Below are 11,452 nucleotides of genomic sequence, written 5' to 3'. Positions count from 1 at the left end.
GATGATTGACACCTCAGTTTTGAAAAGATGGCTTATCAAAACCAGGATTGGCACCACTGCACCTGGCCGGAAATCCATTCTCAGGGGCGTCTTATCTTCCCCGGCTACAATCCTCCTCCAATCTAATCACGCAGAAGTGAATTGAAAAAGAATGTAACCTTAGCAACCAGCTGCCAAGTTACCTGCAATGCATCATGCAAGCCATGTTGAGCCAAACATTATCATAAGATCACAATTTTCCTTTTTTGAAATCCTACAAAATTCATCTTGCAAATTGATATGCAAGGGAGCATGCGTGATGTTCAGAGAGAGGGTTTGTAAAGGGTGGTGACCTTTAAAATTAGAACTGTACGGCCAAAAGTTCACGTCTCTCCAGACGAACACCAAACTCAGATATGCATTGAATTCATACATTAGGATGTGCATTGAATCCATACCAAACAGTATGAATGTACATTTAAAAGAAACGGCTTCAGAACAAAATTGCTGTGGTCCTACATGTCAAATTGATTCGCTTCAAATATGAGCCAAAGTACAATTTTTTATTTTTGTAAATTGCTTGTAGAATGCTGCGGCAGAAGCTGTTGACGGCTCACGAGTGCATGCTACAGAAAACCATCGTTACTTGTAAGCAACCGGCATTTTTTCACTTCCTATAGGACATGTGGCAGCATAAACATGAATAAATCAACAACTCGTTAAAATTCCGCACTTGTATCCAGCTTTAATTTTCACACAGGAAGCCAGATGAAACCAGCAAGGAAAGAAATGTGTGTAATTTTCAGATTTGAAAAATATGCAGCAAACTGTACGGAACAAGCTCACAGATCACGTTACTGTCTTAAACTTCCAATTAGAATCTGAGCAAACACAGTTTCAAACCAAAAGCAAATAAGCTTCATATCACAATACTAACACAATATAAACCACAGATTTCAAAACAGATTACAAATTCATAGAAGCCAATAGTATGCTTTGGAGGCTCACAAACTAGCAACGTCAATAAAAGCTCAAAAAAGGTTAAAAAAAAAGAGCAGCAATCGGAATAGCAAAGCATTGTGGGATCGAACATTTAGGCTAAACATAATAGGTTACAGGCTAAGGAATAGTTGTTGTTTTATACATGGGTGGTTGACAAATATACTCTATACTTGTCTATGTTGACACAGTCTCACGGGAATTCATGACATTATCACAAACTGTTGTCCGTGTTCCTTTTTTCGTGTCACCCAGCACAACTTTTTAATCTAAAGTATTTTATTATGCAATATCTTTAAAATGTATTAAATATATACCAACGCAATCTGATGAGAATTCATACCTGTTTTGCTAGGTGGCTATTTCCTATGATCTAGTTTTTATGTTTTATTGTGATTTGACTTTGCCCCTGTAACATTGGGTTTAGGGGCTGGGTTAGGGTAGTAATTTATCGTGCCACCTCGTGAAACTCAGGTTTTTAGCAAAATTAGCCTTTGCGGCTGTTATTTTAGGGTTTGGGGTGAGGTAAGGTAATGTCAGCCACCACCTTAAATATGCACTACATTTAATATCAGGTAATAAATAGCCCATATAATTCTACATACACACACAGTCTGTGTTTAAAAAGTCGTGCTGAGTGACATGAAAAAGGGGAAATTCGTGTACACGAACACAAATCAATTTTCCAAATGTTGTGCTTATGGCACAAAACTTTAGAAAACAAACTGTTAATAATATTAGTTTAGATTATTCATAATTACATTTACAATACCAGAGAGAGCATGATAGCATAATAAACATTTCTTTCACACCGTAGGACACATTAACAAATTATTTGTCAACCACCCTCATGTCTTTACCACGATGACGTATAGAAACACAACAATCTAAAATTGAACAGATGTGCTTGTGGGAGAAAAGAAAACTGCAGGGTTCATAGCACAAAAAGGTAATGTCGCATTCAACTGATCTTGAAAATTGTGCAGCAACAACAAAACACTTCATTGGACGTGTTTCTTGTTTCTTCTCCATGTCCTCAAAGAGAGCAGTTAGACTTCATGTCACACAAAAATAACAACACAGGCCTCACATTTCATCTAAAGATAACTGTCAAAACAGTGACAGCTTACATTTTTTTTCTTTATAACAAAAAACCATGCCAATGTTAAGTCTCTATAAACACCAGGCATTGAAAGGCATAAAGCAGCGCTTGCTAAACAACAAAGTTTTTCGGTCTCACGGCGCTCCTCAGGGAAGAATATGTTCTGCTTTAAGATGATTTATGGTTACATCTCTGCCCGCTTCAACAGAAAGCATCGTTCTGCCTGGAAACTGCTCTCTGCGCTCCACATAAATACATGAAAATAACTACACCTGACAAATAGATGCCCTACTCATCTTTACGAGGCCATAAATAGGGTCTTAAAAGCTCGACACTGCTGGGCATATACAGGGAAACGAGTGTATTTGAGTTTGTGATGGAACGGGCATTACATCTCCAAGCAATATGGCATTCGGCCAGCCAGCTATGGCAAATGTCAAAGAAGTGTCATAGAAAAAAAACTCAACGAAGAAGTGTGCCTTATGGTTGATGAAAGCATCTGAATGGACCTCATGCCCTAAAGCACCTCCAAATGTTAAATTCGACGTCTGTGCTTTAAAAGCAGGGACTGGTAGGATTGATTCATTTCTCATTCGGCAGAGCTTGAAGACAAAAAGTAGCTTGTTTAAGCATTTGTGATAAGAAAACACACAGGCTAAGAACGAACACAATTAAAAAAAGCAACCCTGTTAAATTATTAAACTTCAAGTGAATTAAATATATAGTTTGTGTGTTCTCGTGTAATCTTTTGTTCTGTCATGTTCTACACAGTTCACTTTTGGGTCTGGGTGTTTATTCTTTTAAATAAACGTAGTAAATTCTTTTAAGGGAGACGTGAACACACATAAAAAGTAAGTATATCTTTAGGCGGTAGAGCGTGATAGAAACATAACTCAATTTAGAGACAAAAGGCGTTGCTTTCCTGGCAAAACAGTTTTTTCTCTCAGGTTCTGAGAAGAGATTCAAGCAAGTTTAATTAAAAACAGACGTTAAAACGATCTCATTTGTGTTTTTTTCTTATGGGAGCTTTATGCCTTTTTGTATTTTTAATCTTGATATCCAAGCAGCAGCAGCAGTAAAAGCTGTTGAGAATATTTTTTATATAGCCGTTCGAATTCAAAGTGATGTTTTGACCAAACCGAGCAGCCCACCCATGTGTGTCTCTGAAGAGGAGGCATGTATTGCTGCGGCTGACAGCCAAATGGTTCCACTTGTAAATTATGAAGCGAGAGTGGCCTTAGTCTCGCCACCTCTACTGCAGAGAGAAGATGACGGCTGTAAGGACACGCATTCCAATTTCTCGTCTTTTCATGGTTGGATAGCATGACGTGAAAGTAAACGTTTAGGAGTGATCTACACATTACTGTGAATCAGCTCTTGGTCACTCTGATCAGCTTTGGATTCCAACATCTGCTCCGTGCTGCCCATGTCAGCGACAATATTCTGAATTACCTCGCTTTCCTTTATATTTGTCCCATTGTCGTTAATCTTGCCCCCATTCTCAACTGCAGACATCTCTTGGTCTTCTGAGGTTTGGCTTTTATCTGTCGCGGTATCTATGTTACCGTTCACCACATCATTTTTGTTAATGTTTGGATCTACCTTGTTTTTTGCATCATCCCGAATTTGCGTTTTGTCGTTTGCTTTGTCGTTCCCAGGTCTGTTTGGTTTACAATCAGGAGAGGCTAAACCCATTTTTTTGGGTGTGTCTCTGTTGCCATTGATGTTATTCCACGATCTGGGGTCTCTTCCAAGGCTGTATCCACTCTGGAGCATGGAGAGCGTCCGCTGATGCCCGTCATCTCTGTGGCAGTGGTACAGCCCACGGAAGGCCGAACGAAACTTTTGGGACATCAGGTTGTAAACCACAGGGTTGATGGCACTGTTGGCATATATGCAGATCCTGCAGAAGAGCAGGAACCAGGCGTCCAGGTAAGGCGTGCTCACGAACGAGTTAATGAGCACCAGGGTTCTGTACGGCATCCACAGCAGGGCGAACAACACGACCACCACTGCAAGCATCTTGGTGACCTGAGAAGGCGAGTGGTCAAAAAGACAAAATTGTCTGTGTGATGGTTTGCATGATATTTAAAGCAATGATTTCAACATACGTTCAGAGGATTTTTTCAGGCATCAATGAGTCAAAATCTGTCTCTTGTTAACATATCATACAAAAATAGTTTTTATACCATTTAAAAGAAGTTATTGTGAACAGATTTTAAATGGGCCAATTTAGCCTCAAAATTGTTCCTTTCAATCCTATGAATTTTTTATATTTTCTTTAAAACAAGTTCCAACATATCATTAGTGTTGACAGATATTTGGGCTCGTGTATTTTAAGCAGTGATAGATAAAAAACATCCTAATTTTATAAACACTATAGTGATCTAATTTGCCCAGAAATATTTTTAAATATATCAGTGGCATTGTTTTGCCTCAATATGCACACATTATGGATTCTTCCAAGGCATTTTAATAAAAGCGACAAAAATATCTAAATTCAACTAAGGCATATTCCTGGTTTAAGATAAGCCGTGTTTGTGAAACCGGGCCTAAATTGCCAGAAGTATGTGAAACCTAAAAACCAAAACCCAACAATATCAGATAGAGTTGGTTTCTTCCTAAAAGCTACTGCTCTTCTGGGATGGCTCTGTACTAGATGCTGAAACATGGATACATGGATTTGCTTTCCTACAGATAAAAAGCAGTAAACACTTATGTGGAGAAATTTAGCTGTCTCACAGTCAATGCTCAGAGTAACCCTTAACTGGATAGTTTACACAAAAATGAAAATTCTGTCATTGACTCACCCTCTTGTCATTTCAAACATGCAACGGCGATACCCTTTCAATTCTATTGTATGGACACAAAACCAATGGAAGTGGTTCGATTACCAACTTTCTTCAAAATATGTTCTTTTGTATTCTGCAGTAGAAAGAGACTCATACAGGTTTGAAATAACAAGAGGGTGAGTAATTCAACGGTCAGGTCTCAGCCTTTTGTAAACCACTTCCACAACAGACTCAGTAAATAATTTATTTATGGACCTTGTTTTGTGCACAGGTTCATTATAATGCTGTAACAGAAAAGGGCATTTCACCAATCTGTTGCCATAAAATTGAGAGCAAACAGTTCTCTAGAATGTCACTGGAATTAAGGGGCCTAGTCAACTTGTTCATTAAAAGAGGATTTCCACATACTTCCAGTAGCCTACCACATGAAGTAGCCATTTAAAGAAAAATGAAAGACGACAATACCTCCTCCATTTATTCTTAATAAAAATATAAATTTCTATTGTTTTTTATAATGGCAGACTTTTTATTTTAATGTAAGGGAAATAAATGATTTGCATTCTATTACGATTCCATCTTTTTGTTGATCGTCTTTCCATAACATCAATCTGTATCCTGACAACAAGGGGGCGGTATAGAGAGTTTTTCTAAATTTGCAATCTATCCTTTCAAGAACACAATACTGGCTTATCCCTACCTATTTCAAAGGACAAATAACTAATACAAATATTCTCATTTACATACACACTGGGGGTGTCCGATGGGGTTATAGCACATTCTTATTGTCCCATGCTAGAGATAGACAGCCGAGGATGGAGACCTTCAACAATAATGACAAAATTGTTTGCAAAACAATGCGTGTCATTGAAGCAGTGTGAGGCTGGGAGGAGCTCTATTAATTAAAGCAGAAGATAATGACTGCATGACTGACGCTGACTATTTAAATATGCATTTTAAATATCTGGTTATTGTGATTCCTTATCAATAGAAAACAAGGTCTTAACACAGCCAAACAAAGGCGTCTGTTACTCACGATTAGGTTCAATGAAGGGGGGCTCTACTGTAATGATGACTTTATCAGATTCATATGAGATAACTTCACTCAGGCACCAGAGTTGCACAGGCGTCCTGAATCGTATTGAACTCTACAACATTTTCTGATGAAGTGATCAAAGGCTTGGAGGTGCGGTGCAATGGAGGTTTTAAAGAGAGCCCCTCTTGTAACCTCAAAGAGTATAATCTTCAGGAGTATTAAGCATACTTGACTGAACCTCACAAATCATATTATGCAAATATTCTGCTCAAGTGAGGCCCACTTGAATCTTCAAGATTTTGATCTGAGGCGTGCCGCGTGCGGCGTGCATGAGTGTCTGCGCACACACATAAGCGCACTCACTGTGAGGACAAGGACACATATGGTCACTGAATGGCATGAGTTTCGCATTGAAAAATCTTGCTCTCAAACTTTCAAACCATATAAAGTTTGATATATTTGATATATATATTTACATTTGGGTGTTTAAATCATGGTTATGTAAACTTCATTTCAATATATAGATTTTAGATTACAATGTATACTTCTGCAAGACATAAACAACACTGGTCCATAAGCACTTCCTCTTTAAGTCTCAAAGATGTTCATTTAACTAATTCAGTTCTAAGGTTGTATTTATTTTATTGTTGTTTTGTTTGTATAGTGTCAAAAAAATGAAAGTAAAGGCTTCTGAACCTGTATTGTCTAAACTATTTACCGTGATGTTATACGAACTATACATTCCACAAAGAACCAATTACTAAATGTTTTAGACATAAGAAAATTTGAGCAATTGGTCACTATTGTCTATTTACAATTTGATTGCCTTTTTTCTGTTCTGCAGTTTGCTTAAAGCTGGTGTGTTGTGTTATTTAATGTAATTTTAGATAAAGTACAGCATGTCACGGTGCACAGTCACATCTACAGTATATATTTTCATCAGTACTTGAAGAAGATCTGCAGAAATCTCTACAAGCAATCAAATCGTAAATATATGGATATTCTTCTTAATACATGGCATGATGTCTCCCTCTCATTTTCTCATGCCATGCAAAGATCATATCTCTAACATCTATAATCTCCAGCGGTGTTGGAAAGTAACATCAAAGAGAAGGTCAAAATAACAGGTCAAATAACAGAAAAGATGCTCTGTATTTTTCCAAAGCTCGAATACTGCAAAGAAAACTTCAAATTCACTTACAAGCAATACAACAGTAATATTTGACAATGTATTAAGAAAAGGTTAAAATTATTTTCTAAGGGTTCATTCACACAGGTGTGAAGGTTAGGTTGGTGTTCTGAGATATAAAGCAGATGGTCAATTCCATTTACAAACCATTGTAAAATAACCATGAATATGATCGCATATTCTATATCAATGTGATGCGTTGCTTGGCAACCGCTAAAGTCCAGGGTTAGGATAATGAACCTGAAATGTGGTAAAATAAAAAAACTGTACACAATGCGTGACAGACTGATTATCTAAATTTCACCAATTAAACATTTTTGCTTTGCAGCAGTTTGGTAACTTCCTGAGAAACATATCAACACACTCTTCTAAATACAAACTGACATTTAATAGTGTGAAACTTAACTCAATTAGAAAGAAAGCACTGACCTTTCAAAAAATAAATATGAAATAATGATGATCAAGCACGGTACAGGAGAGCAGAGCTGCCCCACGTTTGCCCTCCACTGCAATCTCGGTGAATATTAAAATGCAGAATTAATTATCTAAATGCAAGCATCCACAAACACACCCACCTGCTTCCGGGAGGAGACCGCACTCTTCGGGCGTCCTTGGCGACCTGCTTTACCGGCGTCTGGTGTATCTTTGCAGCTCTTCCTGAGAGTGGGTGCAGTAACGGTGCCCGATTCTGTTGGGTGGGGTAGAGGGTTCAAATAAAGAATCCGGGCGATCAAACCATAAAGGGCAATGGCCAGTAGTAGTGGGATGACGTAAAAGATGGTAAAGTCTATAAGGTAGATGGGTAGGTAGAGGTCTCGAGAGACACGGTAACCACACTGCACACGACCGTCTGGGTTCACCTGGATGTCCACTAGAAAGAGCCAAAGCATGCAGTAGACACAGGTGAAGATCCACACTCCGGCAATGATGCGTTTGGCTCGAGATACTGTACAGACAGTTTGTGCTCTCATTGGGTGACATATGGCGATGTACCTGAGGAAGCGGGTAAAAAAACACCTTTTTAAATCACAAAAGTCATTACATGTTTGTACATTTGGCAGACTCCTTTATCCAAAGCGACAAACATTTCATTATCCAATACATTTGTTTCAAAGTATGTGCAATCCCCTGGTATTAAACCCACGACCGTACCGTTATTAGTGCCATGGTCTTACCACTGAGCTACAGGAAAGACCATTCATTCAAAACTAAGAGAAAAAAGTATTTTACCTTTCTACAGTGAAGGCTGTGATCGAACAGGAAGATGCATTTATGCCAAGGTACTGGAAGTAGGTGATGCCCAAGCACCCAGCGTGCCCAAACACCCAGGTGGCCATCAGGCTCTCCGAGATGTTCGGCAAACCCGCAGCCACCAGAACCATCAGGTCTGCCACCGCCAAGCTCACCAGATAGCAGTTGGTGGGTGTACGCATATGTCGGGTGGTAAGAACCACCAGCACAACCATGATGTTTCCCACAATTCCCACCCCACAGACCAGCAACACCAGGAACACAGAGACTGTTTTGTACTCCAGGGACTCCGAAACGGCATCCCCGGGCCCCACCAGGGAGATGTTGGTGGGGGTGTCCATTCTGGAGCTCACATTTTCTTGCATGATTATTGTTCTTGATGTGTGTATGACTCTTTACATATGCGTGTTAAATCTGAAGCTAAACACAATAACAGGCAGGCACAGAAGAAAGAAACAAGCTGGTGGAGAATTAAAAGAAAATAGACTCTGATCTATTGTGTTCCAGCTTCTATTGACGGTCTTTTCTCTTATTACGTGTGTTATTTAATTTTCTTGGCTTTGACTTTAAAATGATGTTCCTCTGCAGCCCGCAACCCATTATTTCTTCAGTGTTAAATTGTAAACGTATCCTTCCATTAAAAGCGTCGCGTTTAAATCCAGAGGGTAATTTTTTCTGTAGTTTTTTTCCCCTCCTTTTTTTCTCTTCTTTTCAATGGTCCATCCAATTGATCACCCTGTAATAAAGATTGCAGTAGTCAGCAGAGAAAGTGCAAGTCTCAGTCACTGTTAAGAGGATTTAATAGGCCTGTGTTAATTGCTTAATAATTGCACAATGGTCCATTTCATCTGGCATAAGAGATAAAATGGGAAACAGGTAAATGGAGTATGGAGCATCACAGATTAAAATTGCATAAACTCTGTTTTATCTCATTACAAAATATTCCCATAACACCTGCTTTAGTCAGGGTTTAGGACAATTCCACCAAACATTATTGAGAGAGGATGAGCAGCTTTAATTTATTCAAATGAGACATTTTAGTGGTGTGGGGTGATAAGTAGGAAAAATCGCAGGAAGCCTTAAAGCCATGCAGCTGCTGTGGCAAATGGCACATATAATACTCAAGAAATATATCTCAAACATGACTCCTACAATGCTTTCTCCACATTCAATGATCTAAAAAACATTTACAAACCTCTGTTGGTGATGTTGTATATGGCACAGTATGTGAAATAAAAATATTTTTTTAAAACCTCATTTTTACGAATTCTATTGTCTGAGAATAATGCTTTAGGATTTAAGATTCCATTGAAGCCTCTAAATAGGAACGAGACGTTGTATACAGGAGCTTGAACAATTCTGGACATCTGTTGCTCTTTTCAGCCGTCTCTTTGGATTATAAATAAGACTACACAGCCTCTCTGTGGCTTCCCTAATAAATTGAGGTGGACATGATGTGCAAAGTAATTTAATTCAACATCCCGATAACCCAGCATTGCACAGACTGCTCAGACTTCATCTTATTGTTTCATATTCTATTACAAGAACAATGTGTTAAATGTGTATTCACAGGTGTCTGTTATTCACAAGGTAGTCTGCCGCACATAAAATGCACATGTATGATTTCTATTCAGAATAAAATGAGATATAATTATTATTATTATTATAATAATGGCATTTATAGATTATAGATGAGTATACTGTAGATGGAGAGCTTTTGAGATTTTCACTAAAGGTGATATTCAGGCGTACTGCTTACCAGGCTGTCATTCAACAGTGTTTTGCTCATAATTCACTGAATCAGTTTAACGCACTCTTGGGCAAACAGTAGCCCATCGCTTTACTTCAATACCATGAGCTGCCTTTGTAAACAACTTTGGGGCATCACGTGGGCGTTCCGAACCCCTGCTCCACAATATGTGATGTCCATTAATGCTGTCTAGGTAGGCAGCTCACTAGGTTTCGACAGAAAAAGTCTCGATGTGAGAGTCACAGTCTCTCACATTTTTGTGCCTGAACAGAAAACCAAATGTCTTATTAACATGACATTTGTGTAAATAATTATAATGCCTATTTTGCATGGTAAGACGTATAGTTTTCTACAATTTTGCAGCTTGAAGATGATGAGGACCTGAAAATCTTAAAGTCAATTCTAAAAATGTGTTTATTATATTTAATTTTAAACAATAAACAGTTTGTAAAATATGCAATATCCCAAATATAAACAGCCTATACAAAACGAATCAGCAAAAGAATCGCTTCATATATTGTAAACACCTAGTATAGGCTACAGAGTTCAGAAATATCAAGTCTAATAAATCGTAAAATACATCAGTCTCAGAAAATACAATGCAAACGAAATTTTTAAAACATGTATGGTACACATCACTAATTCATAATTGTCTTTAAATACTACAGAATGCTCAATTGAGTTCATAAAGAAGTCACCCGAAATGTATGCAATATGTTTTGGCAAATAAAAGTGTAAGAATAAAATCATCTCCTACCAGACATAAATCTTCTTGTGTGCAATCGATGCAGTCAAAGACACCAAAAGCAGTCTCGTCAGTAAACAACAGATCAAAACCCCAGATTAAAACAGAATGCAGTGATGTGAAGTATTTGACATGACTGATCTTGTACAGAAGCGCTAGTAAATGCACTCTTTCAACTGCAAGTCCTTTCAATTGCAGGTCCTTTCGCGACAATAGCTCCCCTTAGTGGAGAAGGTTAATGCAAATTCGCAACTATAGTTTGAACCGTCATGTATGATGGTGTTTAACGCAATTTTCTTACACAAACACATACTCTTTTACCAGTGATAGAAAACTATACCGTACTATAAAAACATAAACCGTACTGTACATATAACAATGTTGCATGCTTTACTCAGCTATCACTGTTAGAATGAGGACATATTATATATTTTATTATGCATATTATATATTGTAAATAACAATATATAATCAAACATAAACAAAACACGTGCATTTTATTTGTTATTAAAACTTTAAGCTGTGGAATAAACTGTGCAGTTAAAATGTGCCCAGAAACAATCATAATGAAGTATTCTACGTCATTTAATTTGTGAAAACCACAAGCCTTGT

At 37.9% G+C, this 11,452-nt stretch overlaps 1 protein-coding gene across 2 annotated transcripts; it reads right to left on the bottom strand.

Annotated features, from left to right (window-relative positions):
- Nucleotides 1–610: 610 nt before the first annotated feature.
- On the bottom strand, nucleotides 611–11,251 carry trhr2 (thyrotropin releasing hormone receptor 2). 2 transcript variants are annotated; one of them, XM_056766947.1, is made up of 4 exons: nucleotides 10,853–11,251; nucleotides 8,325–9,081; nucleotides 7,670–8,087; nucleotides 611–4,111 (listed from the first exon to the last, which is right to left on the bottom strand). In XM_056766947.1, exons 2-4 carry the CDS (start codon nucleotides 8,708–8,710, stop codon nucleotides 3,434–3,436), a joined length of 1,482 nt encoding a protein of 493 aa, XP_056622925.1. In that variant the 5' UTR covers nucleotides 8,711–9,081; nucleotides 10,853–11,251; the 3' UTR covers nucleotides 611–3,433. The 2 variants fall into 2 exon arrangements, with proteins under 2 accessions (XP_056622925.1, XP_056622926.1); XM_056766948.1 differs by lacking the exon at nucleotides 10,853–11,251 and adding an exon at nucleotides 10,105–10,189.
- Between the last annotated feature and the right edge of the window lie 201 nt (nucleotides 11,252–11,452).

Source organism: Triplophysa dalaica, chromosome 14 (genome assembly GCF_015846415.1).
Source record: "Triplophysa dalaica isolate WHDGS20190420 chromosome 14, ASM1584641v1, whole genome shotgun sequence".
Taxonomy (NCBI): Eukaryota; Metazoa; Chordata; class Actinopteri; order Cypriniformes; family Nemacheilidae; genus Triplophysa; species Triplophysa dalaica.
The sequence above is the reverse complement of the archived record's forward strand: the minus strand, read 5'-3'. Positions and strand labels throughout refer to the sequence as shown.

Coding starts and splice junctions, on each gene's coding strand:
- trhr2 (XM_056766947.1), bottom strand. CDS start 8,710: ATGCAAGAAAATGTGAGCTCCAGAATGGACACCCCCACCAACATCTCC. Junction 8,088..8,324: donor ACAGCCTTCACTGTAGAAAG/GTAAAATACTTT, acceptor CCGCTTCCTCAG/GTACATCGCCATATGTCACC. Junction 4,112..7,669: donor CGGTCTCCTCCCGGAAGCAG/GTGGGTGTGTTT, acceptor TCGCCTTCTCAG/GTCACCAAGATGCTTGCAGT.